This window comes from Phascolarctos cinereus, unplaced genomic scaffold (genome assembly GCF_003287225.1).
Source record: "Phascolarctos cinereus isolate Bilbo 61053 unplaced genomic scaffold, phaCin_HiC Scaffold_9;HRSCAF=440, whole genome shotgun sequence".
NCBI lineage: Eukaryota > Metazoa > Chordata > Mammalia > Diprotodontia > Phascolarctidae > Phascolarctos > Phascolarctos cinereus.
In genome coordinates, this window is record NW_027556402.1 from 180,771,297 (window position 1) to 180,789,088 (window position 17,792).

The window sequence follows — 17,792 nt, forward strand, 5'->3', positions numbered from 1 at the left end:
GTGCAGTTGTCAGAGAGGACTAAAGGTAACTGGAAAATTATAGTTCACTTATAAAATTAATACAGTGACTATTGGGGAGAGCATTTGTAGATTCAGTTGATACTTTCAATCCAGAGTAGTAGATGAAGATGTTAAACCCCAAAATAATCAAAGGAATCAAGACAAAATGATTTTCTAAGTCTGGGTCAGGTCATCTCCTTCCTCTGTTCTCTTCTAATCAGTTCAGAGGGACTTTCCTTCTCCACCTTCTTCCCCCCCTTCTCTCTCTCTCTCTCTCTCTCTCTCTCTCTCTCTCTCTCTCTCTCTCTCTCTCTCTCTCTCTCTCTCTCTCTGTCTCTCCCATTTAAGGAACATAGGTTATTCTGTTTTCACACGTCAGCTCTCACCTTCATATATCCCTTCCCTTTTGCCCTCCCCTGGGCCAAGTACTTAATGTCTCTGGGCCTCAGTTTCCTCACCTGCAGAATGGGAATGATAGTACCACCATTCCTCAGTTGTTGTGAGGATCAAATGAGATAGTATATGCAAAGGCCATTGTGCTATATAAATATGAGCTATTATTATTATTAATTATGAGCCTTCAAGGCTGACATTAGTAACTGTTAATTATTATTATGAGCTATCATTATTATTAATTTATTTAAAAATATTAATTCTAGCAAGACAGCTATGTTAGAGTAGAAAGAACATTGGATTTGGAGTTCTAGCATTATAAAATCATGGGGTTTAGAGCTATATCAACCATAGAGATCATCTACTTCAACCCCCTCATTATACCAGTAAGAAACTGCGGTTTGGCTGGGTTAAGATGAGGCCATGTGGTATGGCAAAAAGACTGCTGAATTTGAAGCCTGAGGATTTGTTTCAAAAACCATCTCCATCACTTTCTATCTAAATAACCAGAGGCAACACACTTAACTTCACTCAATATTCTGGTGTGTAAATTTAGAGGGTTGGACTAGAGAGCCCCTCAGATCCCTTGAGCCCATCATATATTGGAGCCACCATTCATGCCCAGGTCTCTAGGAGGGGGCTGAAAAATCTATGATCAACACTGTGCTCCTTGACTTGGACTCTATACAGTGATGTACAAGACTCAGTCTTGCCTTATAGTCTAGTACGGGAGGGTGCACACTCGAATAATTTTAACTCAAGCTGGAGCATGATCAATGCATAAAAGTTGCTGGAGAATACTTGAATAAGTTGCCACCATTTGTAACTGATGGAATTTAGAAAAGGCTTTATGAATTGGCACTTGAGGATTGAGTAGGATTTTTAACAGGCAGAGATATTCCTCCCATATCTCAGACATGGAAGTGTCTCCTTCTTCGTATCTTGCCTCATGGTCATGACCTCTCTAGCAAGTCTGACAGCCACAATCTCTTTCCACCTCTCCATCACTTCTCATTACTGTGGAAGACTGGTGTGCAGCCCAGGCTCTGAGAGATAGTCTACCTAGTTTTAAGGCAGATGTTCTTAACCTCAGCTGTGTGAGCTTTAAATAGGTAGATAGAAGATAGATAAAGATAACAGTATTTCAATAGAATTGGTTTCTTTTGTAATCCTACGTATTTTATGCATTTAAAGATATGATTCTGAGAAGAGGTTCCTAGGCTTCACCAGATTGCCAAAGGGATCCATAACATGAAAAAGGTCAAGAACTTATCCCAGCAGCTGAGAATAATTTGGGTCTTTAATTTGGTGTGCAAGGTTGCCTACGACAATTTAAAAAGCAGGAAGAATACAAGCCAAGTTAAAATGATCGGTACAGTAAAGACCCCTGAAAACCTGTTCTACTTTGGATTTTTTTGAGAATTGTAGAGCATGATAACCAGGGTCTATTTTTCTTATACTTGTCAGGTAATCAGAGGGGAAAAGAGGCACCACAAATGAGAAATCATTCACACTAAACACACACTCTGATTTTGCCCTCCCTGTAATTCTTTCACTGACTTTGGCCGATGAAGATGCTTTCTTTCTAATCTATTCAGTTAGGAGACTCAGATTTAGATTAAGTACTTCTGTAAACACTTCTTTATTGGAACTGGTTCTTGGGGTGTCGTGAATAATACTGCTCCATACCAAGCTGCCTATCCTCAAGTGTAATTGCATATTCTCCCCAGCCCTGCCATTCTAGATACCTAGAAAAGGTCACAGGTAAGCTTTTATCTAGGAGTGCCAGAAGAGGTTAAAGTTTAATTCTTCCAGCAGGCTTCAAGTCAGTGGAGTTCCTGACTAGGGACTTTTTGTGATGTGAGGTGGTCAAAGAAAAATTTCTCTATATAGAATAAAAACAAAGGAAAGTTCTGTGGCCACAAGAAGTTTTCAGGGAGAAAATTATACCATAATTTTTTGTAGGTTACAATATGCATTATACAAGTCAAAAGTTTTTGATTAGGAAACTTTGCATGATTTTTACTATGAAATTAACCAAATGCCCAAGATGGAAGGCACCTTGGAGATAGTCTAATACAATTTCCTTCCTTTTATTTAACTCTACTTAAAATTTGCATATTTGATAAAATATTCCAAATAACAAACAGGCAAGCTAATAAAGGGGAATAATGGGGGGGGGTTGGTGATGAAGGTGGATAAACAGGTAGAAATAGTGGCCACTAAGCTGTACATAAGGATCCTGGAGGCTGCATGGTAACTTAGAAAACTACATATTAACTTTATTGATATTCTATTGTATTTTTATTTCTTTTGTTAAATATTTCCTGATTATATTTTAATCTGGTCCTTATTGCACTTAGGAGTGTCCCTATATTGTCTAAAGTTTGACTCCTTTGGTCTAAATGACCCCTTGGTTCCTTTTAACTCTAAGTTTCTCTGCTGTCGAGGCCCTGTGGTGAAACTGTCCTGATGTAACTACTTAGATGTTAATAAGGTGAGTTTGGGGGTGGGAAACCAGGTGTGTGCCTCTGAGAGGCTGTGGAGGAGTTGAATTCTAGATTTTGAACACTTGCCTGCGTGGTTGATCAATCACCTATATTATTATTATTATGAGACGAAGAGAAGTTTCTGAACTTGTGTTATGACTTGAATGGGTTTTATTTCATCTTTTGTAGCAGTCTGTCTAAGATCTGATGCATTCACTAGCTGAAGATTCTGACCTCTACTGACAAGAAGGAACAGTGGAGTGGGGAAAAGTGGGGGCACCTAGCATTCTAATAATTCGTCTCTCTGTCTACCTCAGTGAGCTATGGACAATTTTCTTTTATGATACCTGTTATCAAAATAGCAAAATTTACAGCTGAGTGTCAGTAAACTGATTTAGCTTCTTCGTGAAGGCACTGACTGACCCTTCTGAATAACTTACTTGAAAGATTTTAATGGATCACTGACCTTGACGGTTGCTCGTGAAAGTAACAGTTTATAAATGAATTGCCATATTTACTCACATTCACCACCCCACCCCTTGATTTCTAAAAGAAAAATTTTTCTGCATATATATTATTTCCTGAAGATACATCAACTTTCCTTCCCCCTTTAAGACTATAGACCCCTTTCACACATGGGTATGAACACATTAGTAAGAGAATACTTTAAGCATTGTTTAATTTTAGCTAATATTTGTACTGATGTTTGTTAAAGAGCATATTTTTATGGAAAAATCATATTGACTGAATAACCTACCATATTCCTGTCAAGCATTTCCCCTCCCCCCACCAGAAAGTCGTAAGAAATTGCCTAACATAACCATGACCTGAGGCACCACCATCACCCATTGGTGATGAATTACATTTTGCCCGGGAGGAAATAGTTTCTCTGAGCTGGCAGTGAAAACCCAAAACTAATCAGTGGCTTCATCCGCCAAATGGAGAAAATAGTAACTATATTGCTTACTTCACAGGGTTGTTCAAACCAAATGAGATCATCTGTGTAGTGTTCTGGGAGACTTTGGGGGGGGACATAGCTGTGGATATATGTATGTATGTATATGTATGTATACATGAGCTAGTATTATTATGTCAGTAAAAATTACACAAAGGTTAAATTAAAGTTAGAGCAAACAGCACCAGGTTTATCACGGAATGGGGTGAAGAAGTGAGTAAAGTACTGTGATTTATCCAGTGCATTTTGACACCCTTTTCTTTCTTAGATATTATTTATGTAGTAATGTATGTTACATACATATTTTTATTATTTCTTAGGTATTTCCCTCCTTACCCTACCTCTTCCCCCAAGTCTTGGCTTTCCTAAGAAGTCTTGGCTATTAATGAACTGAGGTACCTGCCCCAAGCTCACACAAGGACCAGGCATCTCCTACTCTGAGGACCAGATTTGCCCTGAGACTGGGGGTATAACAGTTTCCTGGATCTTCTTCCAAAGATTCTAGATACCAACTTAGAAAACTTGAAAGGGCTTAAATATCATCATTAATTCATTTTTCACTGTTTGATATTTTTTATCCATTTTTTAGTCTCCATCTTGCTGCCACAGTCCTTCATTTCTTTGTATCAGCTAACATCTATATAGGTACTTGTTAATTTACAAAGCCCTTTCCATCAATTACCTCTTTTCAAAAGGCATTTATTAAGCACTTACCATGTACTGTTATAGACCCTACAGAACAAAGATAAATAAGGCATGTTTTCCATCCTGCCATCAAGGAGGAGGAGATAAACATGTACAGAGGACAAATGCAGTACAAATTAGAATACAAGGGGTATATAAGTGGAATGAAAATGCTTTGAGATCTGGTGAATGAGGGAGAAATCATTTCCAGCTCTGGAGAATCAAGGAAGGCTTCCTGAAGGTGACACTGGTGGCCAATTCACTTCAGGTATAGGCAACAGCATGAGCAAAGATGGCCTCCACCACTTTGAATCTTAATTCCTTTCAAAGTTGAGCTTTTTTGCAGTTGAGTCTCCTGAAACCTGGTGTGACACCTATCCTTCCTCAGTTGTTAGTACTTTCTCTCCCCTCAAATTATCTTGTATACAAACAAATGGTACATGATCCCCAACATATATTCATTCATTCTCTCTCTCTCTCCCTCTGTCTCCCAATATATTTTTTCTTGGCAAAGATACTGGGATGTTTTGCCACTTCCTTCTCCAGCTCATTTTACAGATAAGAAAATAGGGTGAAATGACTTGCCCAGGGTGTCACAGCTAGTAAGTATCTGAGGCCAGATTGAATTCAGAAAGATGAGTCTTCATCACTTCAAGCCCCTCACTTTATGCATTTTGCCACCTAGCTGCCCATAATATATACATTTACATACATACATCCATAGAGATAGATGATAGATAGATAGATAGATAGATAGATAGATAGATAGATAGATAGATAGATAGATGGATGGATGGATGGATGGATAGATGCACTCCTTGAGGGCAGAGATTGTTTTCAACTTTATATCACTAGTTCCTAATACAGTGACTTGTACTTAGCAGACAATAAAGGTTTGTTGACTTGAATTGAGGAAAACATGAGTGTTTCATATACAAGTGAAAATGATTCACTGAATTCACTTGAAGTCTTTTTTAGGGGGCAATTGGCCTTAAAATCAGAATGAACCTGGACCAGATTGTTGCAAAATTTGCTACCTTATTGATTTTCTAAGTGAAAATCTCAAAGGGGGGTCATGGAGTTTCTAAACTCATTGAAAAGAGAAGACTCAATAACAATGGATATATTAGAGAAACCAGTTCCTATGAGCTACATATAACTGGCATCACTCTAACAGTGGGAGTTTCTACACGCAATGCACCAGTATAAGCATTTGTGAACAAAATGCATGATGAGTGAATTGTGTTTTATTATTACCTCAATAAAGGTTAAATCAACCTTATCGATCATGAGGGGTTTCTAAAATTTACCACGGCAGAGAACTGTGCCCAAAATCCATCCTGCAACGCAACCCCATGCTGTTCTCTTTCCTCTAACTGAGCCACAGAAGCGGAAAATTCCAAAGTTAAATATATATGTGTGTGTGTGTGTGTGTGTGTGTGTGTGTGTGTATGTGTGTGTGTACATATGTGTGTGCATGTATATATGTATGTATATATATACGTGTGTGTGTATATCCCTCTGCATTGCTGTGTTTTACAGAGAGACAGAAAGAAAGTGTGAGAGAAAGAAAGAAGAGTATTCTTTTTTTCCCCCTCCAAAGAAGAAAAATTAAAGTTGTATGATGGTTATAAATATTATATGCTCAGAGTACCAGGAGTACCTGTAGTTCTCTGGATTCTGAGGTTGGTTTAGAATTAACCCTTTTACTACTATCAAATTCTAACTAGAACAGAAATATAGACACAGAAACATAACAGGACCCACTGTTTTAATTTGATTATTATTTGGAAGATTCTGTTAGAAAACAGTATGGCATGATAGTAACAGTTTGGGAATTCTATCTACCTCATGGTGTCTTCGTTTAAAAATAGGGGCAATAATAATGCTGTGACCTATTTTAAAGGACTGTTGTGTGAAGGTGTGTTTTGGACATTGCAAAGTGCCATAGAAAAGCCAGCTACGATTAGAGGAAAGAATGAGAAGAAAATGTACATCTAAAATGTTGAGACTTTAACAATCACAGCAGTTCATACAAGAGTGATTTTTGTTTCCCATGCTAGAGAAACAAGACAGAGGGTTAAAAATTTAGAAGGGCCCTTGGCCCAAATCCAACCCCCTCATTTTATAGGTAAGGAAACTGAGGGACAGAGAGGTTAAGTTACTTGCCCATGATCACATAGCCAGTAAGTGTCTGAGGCAGAATTTAAACACTGGTGTTCCTGACTTCAATGGCAGATCTCTATCTGCTAGGACTTTGGACTACTTCAATGAAGTCAAGCTTTTATATTTAGCTTCCACTTTAGAAAACTAGCATACGTATAATACTTACATTGAAATTTACATTTTGGATGATATTCACAAAAGCATAGGATCACTGCCTCTGCAGCAATGGGGAACTCGACAACTAAGAAGCAATCCATTCCATTTTGAGACCACTCTGTTTGGGAAGAAATGTTTTCTTCTATTGCTCTGAAATCAGCTGTCCTATGTCGTCTGCCTATTGCAACTGTCCTCACTGAAGCAGCTATTTTTTAGGGCAGAGCTCTCATTCTCCCTCCTTCCCTGAGGCCACACTCCCTTCCCACTGAAAACAGATACCTTGGCCAACAGAGAGAGTCTGATCCTGTCAAGTTTCTGATACTGTAATATGCTACTCAGGAAATAATTACAGTGTCACAAATTAAGCATCATAAATTCAGTGAAAGATCAAATAGGGGATAAAAAAATCAGCGATCTGGCAAGGAACAGCAACTTGTTTAACCACAAGCAGCTTTGGTAATGAGCAAACAGGAAAGGCTAAAAAACATGCTCTGCAAAGCAGAGCTCAGTGACCCAACCCTTCAAAGATTTATTAATTTAACCAAGGGTTAAATTACTCCACCTCTGAAGAGAATCAATCACTGTATGTCATGGCACTCTACTCACAACAGTGAAAAGAGAGGAAAATGTGTTCCTTTCCCCCCACTGAATATTTGTAACTAAAAGGATTTATTCTGAAGTTTTGAAGAATCCTCTAAGCTGACTTCAGTCACAGAAATATGAATCTGACCACTGTCACAAGTTTCCCATTCTCCAATAATGAATCATAGAAAGTCCAAGTTAGAAAGGTCATTTAGCCCAACCTTTTTCTTACTCCATTCATGAACTCTCCCTAAAACATCCCTGAGCAAAATGGTCCTCTAACTGTGGCTTAAGCACCTTCACTTTCTCCGACAGTGTGGCCCATCTCAATTTTGGACAGTTTAAATTGTTGAGAGGCTTTTTCAATTTCAGCTAATTGGTAGACATTTTAAAGATTAAATATTATGGTTTTTTTTTTAACTGGCAAGCATTCTCCCTCTCTCTCTCTCTCTCTCTCTCTCTCTCTCTCTCTCTCTCTCTCTCTCTCTCTCTCTCTCTCTCTCCCTTTCCCTCCCTCCCTCCCCTTCCCCTCAAATTCCTAGTGGAAAAAAAAGGAAAAAAAACCTTTTGTAATAAACATAAATACTCAAGCAAAACAAATTGCTTCATTGGCTGCATCCAGTAATGCATAATTCATTCTGTATATTTACTCCATCACCTGGTGCTATGGAATCATGGTTGATCATTGTATTGATAAAAGTTCTTGGGGCAGCTAGGTGGTGCAGTGGATAGAGCATCAGCCCTGAAGTCAGGAGGACCTGAGTTCAAATCTGGCCTCAAACATTTGACATTTACTAGCTGTGTGACCTTGGGACAGTCACTTAACTCCATTGCCTAGCCCAACCCACTCCCCCAAAAAAGAATCACAGCCAGCTATCACTTCCACTGTGTTCAGTAACTGGTAGTATTTTGTTTCATTTTAAAATATTTGTGGAACTTTAATGCATTATCAAACATCAATAGGTATTTATTACTCTAATAAGAGGCAGAATGGGTCAATGGAAGGAATCTCGAATTTGGGATCAGGTTCAAATCTCTCCTAGGATCATGGAGTCTAGTATTAGAGACTTTAAATGTTGTCAGCTCCAAACACTTCATCGTGTAGATGAGGAAACTGAAACCAAGAGAGATTAATGTCTTGCCCAAGGTAAAACAGCTACTAAAGTTGACAGAGCTGCGATATATGAACCCAGGTCCACTGACTCTAAATTCAAAACTTTTTCTACTGTACCACAATTCAAATCACTTAACTTTTTCTGGGTCTTAATTTCTTCCTTTGTATTGTAAGGTAGTTGGATTTGGTCACTCCAAGGTTTCTTCTAGTTCTAAATCCCATGATCCTTTGAGAGTTTAAAAAAATGTAACACTTGATGCCCACCTACATGATATGATTTTAGGAGGAACTTTCTATCCCCACATATCTCTCCACTAGACAGAACTGTAAAATGCTAATGTCTCTGCTTAGAAAAGAGTATTACATTATCAGCTATTCGCACTTTCAAGTGAATAGCTTAATTTAATGGTTTTCCATGACAGGTGAGAACTAGACAGTGAGGAAACAGTAGTTTTCATAGAAAGAAGGAGAACTAGAGAGAACTTTGGAGAATGGGATGCTTACCTGGACAAGGTTCTGTAGCCAACAGCACAAGGCTGATTGGTGCCTGGGCCAAAAAGAAAAGAAAGATGCAGAAACAGGATGTGGGATCATCAGACTCCTTGATTATCTTAGCCAAGGGCTAAGCCTGACTATATTCTCTAATCCCTTGGTCATTTTGCTGATGACTTCTTAGTTATTATTTCTTCAGTAACATTTGTAGGGCTGTATGAATTACACTTTTTCGGTGACAACCTCTTCTGAGGTGGTAGATGAGCAGGAGAATGAGTGCAAGATGGAGCCACTTTAATAGAAGTGACAGTAGATGAAGATTAGTTTAGCCAACCATGTTAATTTGATTGGCCAGCTCAATTTGATGGCTGTAACAAATTGGCCATGCTCAGTCAGTATAGCCCTTTCAGAAGCCATCCCTTTGAAGAGAAACATTTTCCAATGTAGTTTTCACTTTTTTTCTTGCTTTTTCTTTGGGGAATCACTGTTGGATGAGCAGATCACCGTCAGTTAAAGTTCCAGAAATGTCCTTCAGGAGGACCTTTTTCATTTCCAGGACTTAGCACAGCCTCACAAGGAAGTCATATTGTATCATGACTCAGGGATAGAAACAAATAAATGCTCTTTGGATTTCCAAATAGACCACATTTCATGTGAAAGCAGGCCAGCTTTAGAGAGCTGGTGAGGTCTGTAATAGAAACAGAAGACAGAATAGAGACAGAAGACCTGGGATTGAATCTTATATGTGTCACTTAGCCCAGTGACTTTGGACAAATGACTTAACTTCCTTGGCCCTTGGTTTTTTTTAATCTACATAATTAAGGCATTAGAAAAGATAGGATCAAAGGTTCCTTCCAGCTTTATTATTCTCTCCAATATATGAAGTGATATTTAATAACTTACTTTGGTTTTATCCAGTAAATGAGGCTATACATACTAATCTACACATATTTACCACCTTGCCTCCAAAAAAACCCTCAGTAATGACAATAATAATAATAATCCATGACATTTATATATTTACAGTTTGCCACACACATTATCTCATGTAATTCTCGACAGTCAAATTTATTTATTGCCTATTGGGTAACAGGTGCTGTGCTAGATGCTAGAACCACAACTTTGTGCCCCCACTAGAATTGAGATTTAAAAAAAGTCTTTGTGTCACGTGACACAGAGGTGACTAGGTCTTTGAGGCTATGCCAGCAGAACACAAGCCCTAATAGGTCATAACATTCTAGAAAAGCTTTGAGTATAATCTCAGTCATGAATATCCAAAGACCAACTTACCTAAATTCAAAAAGATTCATGACTAGAAAATTGAACATTAAGTGATGAATATTTGGGTCATACCAACTCATGAAGACCATATGCTTAGAAGAGTTGGAGGGTTTCTTAGTTGAGCCACTGGAAAGAATATAAACATCAATAAAAGGGTCAGAGAAGTTAATAATAGCTAGCATGTATATAGATAGCACTGTAATTTGTACAAAGTGCTTTACCTATGTTATCTCATTTTATTCACAACATCCTATAAGTAGATGATTCCTGTTGTACGGATAAGAAAATTAAGGTGAAGAGACATCAGGAGATTTGCCCAGGGTCACTCAGCTAGTAACTGGCAACACTTGAACTCAGATCTAAGCTAGGCTCTTAAAAAGAAAGGTTGAAAGGTATTCCAATGGTAACAGTTCTTTGAGTTGTGAAATGTGCCCCTTACATAGTATATGGTTTTCTTAATTTGGAAAACCACAGGCTACATATGCTATAAACCCTGCATTTATGATCCTACATTTTGGCAGAGTCATATTTCTAGAATGCCTTGTCTCCAAATGTTCATAAAGCTAATTAATTATCCCATGCAGCTCCCACTACAAAATGTGTAATTGTGGGGGTAAGGCATGCAAAAAGTTAAAAATCTATACTTAAAGATCCAAGCTTGAAAATGCAAAGCGATGCTACATCTAATTGAAACATTGTTTGGTTTTTTACTATTACTAGATGTCATATTAAAATATGATGATTTTAATTGTAATCCAATTATTATAATTGTGTATTTTAATGGAAATGCTGCATTTATGGAAAAAGAATGAAAAGAGGAAAGTGATCCAATTCTTCAAGTCTTCCACAGTAATTATTCTCCTTTCCATGAAACTGCTAGCTGTTTAAATGAGCTTTCAGCACAGAACCATCCCTTGTGTACCAGTTGAGTTTCCCCCAAGTAGCCCAGTTCAATCCTATCTTTCTGTCCTAGTCTGGGGCAAAGGGTGGTTAATAAACCTCAGCAGATTACCTGCTTTGGGTGTATCTTTCTTTTGCTAGGCTTATAAAAACAACAACAAAATTTTGCTTCTGTTTCCCTTTTGGGCAGTGTATCTGACCCACATTCCTTCTTTTATTCTATCACTAGAGGACAGGGACACAAAGTTATTTGTAGGTGTGATCCCTCCCAGTTGTCCTCCCCCAACACCTAGCACAGTCCTTGGCACATAGCAGTTAAGAGTGCAAAAATTTGCTTCATTGAACTCTTTCCTCCTGTTTCTACCTCCCTGTCCTTCTTGTTCTTTTCTCACACTTTCTGTTTTGTCTTTGTCTTTGGGTAAAAAGTCATTCTGCCATGGAAACCTAAGCATCCTCAAAACTTCTTCCCACTTTCCCCAACTATCCTTCCTTAAGACACTTCCCCATTAAAAGCAAATCCACAGCATTTTTTTAATCCTTACTCATCGTGTATTCCATAAAACTAAACTGTAATGGATGTCTATTGCATAATTATTCATAAAAATAATGTAGGTAGAATGTGGACCAGTATTTGGATCTCACTACCACCACTGTTCTTGGGTGTGGTGCATAACATGTTAGATCCCCAAAATGTGTTTGTTGCATGGATTTCAGACCCTGAAAACTCATTAGAAGGTTCCTATTTGTTACATTTATCACATATCTTATTTTCTACTGCATTGCTTCTTACATCTCGCATATCTGCAGGTATTCAGTGGATGGAGAGCCATGAAAATTTTGTTCCATTAGCATATGGAGCACAATTTTTTTTACACTTATTCCCTTCATGTTTTCTCTTTCTTATTATCATTGTCACCCTGAAGGGATGGGCATGGGGTCGAGAATGAGGGCAATTATTGTCTAAGCCCAGGGACACAAGGTGGTGTATTGGTTACCCAGAGTTAAACAAAGCAATGCCCCATGTCCTCCAGGGGTTTATAGGAAAAGCTCACAGCTACAGTATGCATATAAAGCCAAGCAATTTTTAGCCATCTCCGTCCCCTAAGCCTCCAATCCCCCAATGTTTATTTTGACTTTTTCCCTGTTTAATGTTGTTTGTTCTTATCCATGCATTGCAATGACATTTAGGGAAAATGCATGGGAAGAGATGGGACAGCCAACTGTTAGAGGCAAAGGCAGCAGCAGCCAAAGGAAGAGAGTGTAAAGAGGAAGAAAGGGAAAATGGGGACCGGGCAAAAAGAGAGATTCACAGCACTAGCATCTCATTCATTAAAAACATGCAACATGCAGCTGCTTTAAGGGCCATCCCTGTCATTTCAATACTAACAGTCTTTCAAGTTGACACAATATTTGAAACATACAAATCACACTGAAGGACTTAATTTTACTTGAGTCTTATTTGTGGCAGCTCTGTGAAGTAGATAGGGCAAAGACTATTATTTCCATTTTACAGATGAAGAAGCTGAGTTTCAAAGAGATAAAATTATTGGTGCTCAAGGCTGGTTGGACCTAAGTTTTGATTTTTTTATTATTCTACCTGTTAAAATTCAGATTTTATTTTAAAGCTTTGTCCTTTTTTTTTTCACTGTCACATCAAAAACTATGACCACGTGGGCAACATTTATTTGTTACTAATTTAAGACTCAAATCCCACTAGCTCTCTTACATGGTTTTCTTTCCTATGTCCATTTAAAATAAACACGGAAAAGAACAATGTTTGAAACATTTGAGTTTTTTAAAAATATGTACACATTCCCAGAAAATTAGCCAATTAAAAAAACAAGAAGAAGATAATGTTGTAACTATCCATATATGTCTCTGGGTGGTCCAAATGCATGCCAACAGAATTTTTTTAATCATGCTTTATTTTTTTTTATGAAGAATCATAACTATATAAAGCCGGTTAAAATGAGGAAGATTCCATATTAAATGAATTGTCTTATTTCTGGCATTGATTATAATGGAATGCCAGATCCATGCAGTTTTAAACTTAAAGGTTAAATATAAAGGCTTACTGTTTTACTTGGTCTGGGTCATTATCTTTGGTAAATATTGTTGCAGCAAATGATTTAGATCACTTTAGATTTTTAAAGAGAGTTATATCATTTTGTTTTGTTTTTTAGTGGTTCAGTCCTATGATTTCATCTATGTAGGTAAGTCCCATTGGGGAAATTCCCTTCATCCATGCAGCTCTGCAACCTCTATACTTTACAGTCGAAAGATGCTTAGAGCACTGGTAAGTTAGTTGCCTTGTCCTTGGTTACATACCTATTATGAGTTGGGAAGATGATGTGAGCCCCAAGTTTCCTACTCTAGGATCTGCCCACTATGTGCTACAGAAGATAGGATAATGTAAATGCATGCTTTGAAAAACAAGCTAATTTAAAAAAACAGTTAGCATTTATATAGTGCTTTAAAAAAACACTTTGTAGATATTATCTTTGTAACTTCTGAGGTAGATGCTATTTTTTCACAGATGAGGAAACTGAGGTTTAAGTGAGTGATAAGCTAGTAAGTGTCTTAAGTAGGATTTGAACTCAGACTTCTTGACTCCAAGTCCAGGATGCCACTCACTGAGCCACCTGGCTGCTTTAAATGCTTGCTATTATTATAAAGCATCATGCTTTTTTTTTTTACAAGAGGTGGATGGATATAGCTGGTTGAAGGGATAACTGGCACTGTGAATGATATTTCCTTGCTTCTCTTTCTTTGGTCTAGGGAAGGTGATGTTTGAAACCTTTTTACTGACTAGAAACAATATGAGGTAGAAACTACATTACTTAGAATCTCAATTGACTATGACAGGTCAGGAGAGAGAAGAGTAAAAAAATATATATATTTTTAGCCCAGGTGGCAGTAAGTCAATCAGTAATCATGTATTAACCACCTGCTATGTGCTAGAAACAATACTAAATGCTGGTGATTTTTTTGAACAGAAAAATGGTCGTTCTCCACTGCAGGTTTGAGGGCAAGGAGTGGAAGGGAGCCCAATGTAGTTGTGGACAGAATGAGTTTGCCATGGTGAAAGGGCATGCAAGGGGAGATGTTCTGAAGACTTTTGGAATTGTGGGACCTCAGCAGAAGTGGAGCATTGGAGAGATTGGGAGAGTAATTCACACAGCTGTGGAAGTAAATGATCTGGCCGAGAGAGTTAGCAGAGAGAGAATAGGGAGATCTGAGAGAAGGGGCAGAATTGGAGCTTGGGGACAGTGTTCTTCATTGTGAATAGTTCACAGACATAAAAACGAACCACAGCACCGAGGGCTATTATCACAACTGTGTGTTTTGTCCTTCCAGATGTATGGTTCATTTGACTCAACTTGAGAAGAGTTCTGGCAGTGTGGTTATAATAGTAAAGAGATAATTACATGAGTTCTAAATTTCCCAACGGAACCAATTCACCTGAAATCGAACTACCTCTCTGAAAGAAGGGCAATTTTCAAATACCAGACACACTAGCTTTGGGCACTTTTGTCAGTCTTCTAAACATAGGAAAAGAGACTTCGGCCTTCTTCAACAGAAATCTTCCATTCTCATTCAGAATTCAGCTCCTGTCTTCCTTTAGAGGCATGGGAGAACCTGTGCACGTGTCCAAACAGATCGAAAGTCACTGGATGAGGCACTGAGGGATATGACAGTATTTATTCTTTCATCTATTCCACAAGCATTTATTGAGTGCCCATCATGTACCAGGTGTTATACTATGTTCCACTGACACAAAACCAAAAGAAAACAAAATACTCCCTGCCCTTACAGAGCTTACATTCTGTTGAGGAGAAACAACACAGATACAGAGAAGTAAAGATAAATATGTACAAGGCACAGTAATTAAAGGCAGAGGAAAATCTGTACCATGATCATACAAGTAAAATGTTAGCTCCATGAGGGCAGAGACTTTTATTTTATATTTTGTATCCCTAGTACATGGAACATAGTAATTATACTGAATCACAAAGGAATGTCAGCTTCAGGATTGAGGGCAGGGGTGGAAGGAAACCCGATTTAGTTGTGGATTGAATGAGTTTGCTGTGGTGAAGTGGCATCCAAGGGGAGGTGTTCTGAAGGCTTTTGGAAATGTGGGACGTGAGCAGTGTGGGAATGCATTGGAAAGAGATCACAGTTGGGAAGGGAGCTCAGAGGCTATCTCTTTCTGAATTAAAATCCTTTTCTAATATTCCATCCCCAATAATTGGTTGTCCAGTCTTTCTTTGAAGATCTCTTGTAAAGGAAAGAAAAAAAAACCCTAACTACCTGAGGTAGCTTATTCCACTTTTAAATAGCTCTAGTTCTGGGCTTTTAAGGATAGAAAACTAATAAATGCATGTTGAATTGCATTATATGAAAAACTTGGGGTTACAAAAATGAAGAATCATAGAGGAAGATTGATAGCCTAGATATACAAAATCATCAGTTATGGATAGATATGATCCCCATTTTACAAAGGGGGAAACTGTGGCACTGATAAAGTTAAGCCACTTGCTCATAACTATATAGTTGGAAACAGAGCTAGATTTAGCTTTTGACCTAATTGCTTTTTTTTGTTTGTTTCAGCCAAAGACAAGATTTATTAGAACATCTGTCATATTGGGCAGACTCTTAAGGAGTCTGAACATTAGTAAGCTATTTAGCTAGATTATAAGAATCTGACCAGTGGCTAGATTATAAGAATCTAAGCCTTGACCTAATTGCTTTTTATACCAAACTGCCTAAGAAGCCTTCTTGCTCCAATACAACTGCCCCAAAATGAAGCAATGGTGGGTATAAAATGAAATTTACTACTTCAGTACAGTCATAGAAGACTGTCTTCAGAACAGATGCCCCTGACATTTATATTAGTTACCTTGTCTTTGATCACAGACCTATTACGAGTAGGCAAGATGATGTGAGCCCCAAGTTTCCTTCTCTAGGGTCTGCCCACTGCCTGTTACAGAAGATAAGATAATGTAAATGCAAACTTTGAAAAGGAAACTAATTTTAAAAAAAAACCAGCATTTATATAGTGCTTTAAAAGTACTTCATAGATATTATCTTCGTAACTACTGATGTAGATGCTATTTTTTGCAGATGAGGAAACTGAAGTTTAAGTGAGTGATAAGCTAGTAAGTGTCTTAAGTAGGATTTGAACTCAGATTTCTTGACTCCAAGTCCAGGATGCCACTCACTGAGCCACCTGGCTGCTTTAAATGCTTGCTATTATTATAAAGCATCACTGCCACCCCTACAAGAGGTGGATGAATAAATCTGGTTGAAAGAATAAGTGGCACTCAGCAGACTGACTAGGATGCTCTATAGCTGACAATACAGTCCTTCAGAGAGGTTCCCTAGAATTTTCAGTGATGATCTTCTCTGCTTTCAGAATCTTCTATGACTCGGTCTCCTTCTTGGCACTCTCATCATGTCATTCTTTACTTTTCCTCTCTGTCTGCTTAGGTATATAAGCCTATTTCTTGTTAAAGTGTACATTTCTTGGATCTGCTACAACTTACTGTGTGATCTTGGAGCAGACAGTCTTCTGGGCCTTTGTTTGCTTATCAATTAAATAAGAGAACAGGCTAACAAACTTCTAAGGTGCTTTCCAGCTCTATGATTTATGTTTCAATCTCATGTATTAAATATGTGCATATGTGTGCATGTATCTTAGTCCTGCTATCTCAACTAGCTTATAAAATCTGAATTATAGATCTTAGGAGTAGAAGGGGCCTCAAAGAGCATCTACTCCCTTGCATACCTGACCGAGAGCCAATACTACAACATTCCCAAAATAATACTTGGCCAGCCTCTGTTGGGTGGAAGATATCCAGGGAAGAATAACTCCTTACCTTTCAAGTTGCACCATTCCACTTTTCAACAGCTTTAATTGTTAAGGGAAAAAAAAAAGCTTTCCCTTACATCAAGAGTAAATCTGTCTGTTGTTTTGCAAAACAAACAGGTACAATGACTATGTCTAACAGTGCATCCCTCATTCAGCACCTGTAGTACACCACCTCTCAACCAAGAAGGGTGAGACACACTTTATTGCCAATACTGTAGAATCAAAATTGGCCATTGTGTTGACATATAATGAAATTATATTGAAATAATAATAATAATAATAATAGTAACATTTCTACAGAGTCTACTGTGTCATAAAATGTGCTAAGAACTTTTTTTAAAAATATCTCACTTGATCCACACAACAGCCCTACAAGGTAAATGTTATTATTATCATCTCCATCTTACAGTTGAGGAAATTAGAGCAAACAATGGTTAAAGTGACTTGCCCAGGGTCACGCAGCTGGTGAAAGACTGGGCACAGGTCTTCCTGACTCCAGGCCTGGCTCTCTATCCACTGTACCACTTAGACAGATCTCATTTTTCATTTTGTATTGTCCTTTACATTACTCTGGTTTGTTTTATTTTTTCCTTCTCTATTGTTTCATGCTGTCCTGGACATCCTTTTCTAGATCATAATCTCCTTAAATGCAGGGAACATTTCACTGGTCTCTTTTCATCCTTGATGTTCAGCATAATACTTTCCACA

At 37.9% G+C, this 17,792-nt stretch overlaps 1 protein-coding gene across 11 annotated transcripts in view; it reads left to right on the top strand.

Annotated features, from left to right (window-relative positions):
• LDB2 (LIM domain binding 2) overlaps positions 1-17,792 on the top strand; it is a 406,998-nt gene that overhangs the window by 201,791 nt on the left and 187,415 nt on the right. For 5 of the 11 annotated variants that reach the window (XM_078148929.1, XM_078148930.1, XM_078148927.1 and 2 more), the window contains exon 3: positions 13,396-13,425. The exons of the other annotated variants lie outside the window; for them this stretch is intronic. In XM_078148929.1, the coding sequence (XP_078005055.1) occupies positions 13,396-13,425 (30 nt within the window). The remainder of the gene's footprint in view (positions 1-13,395; positions 13,426-17,792) is intronic. 11 annotated transcript variants of the gene reach the window in all.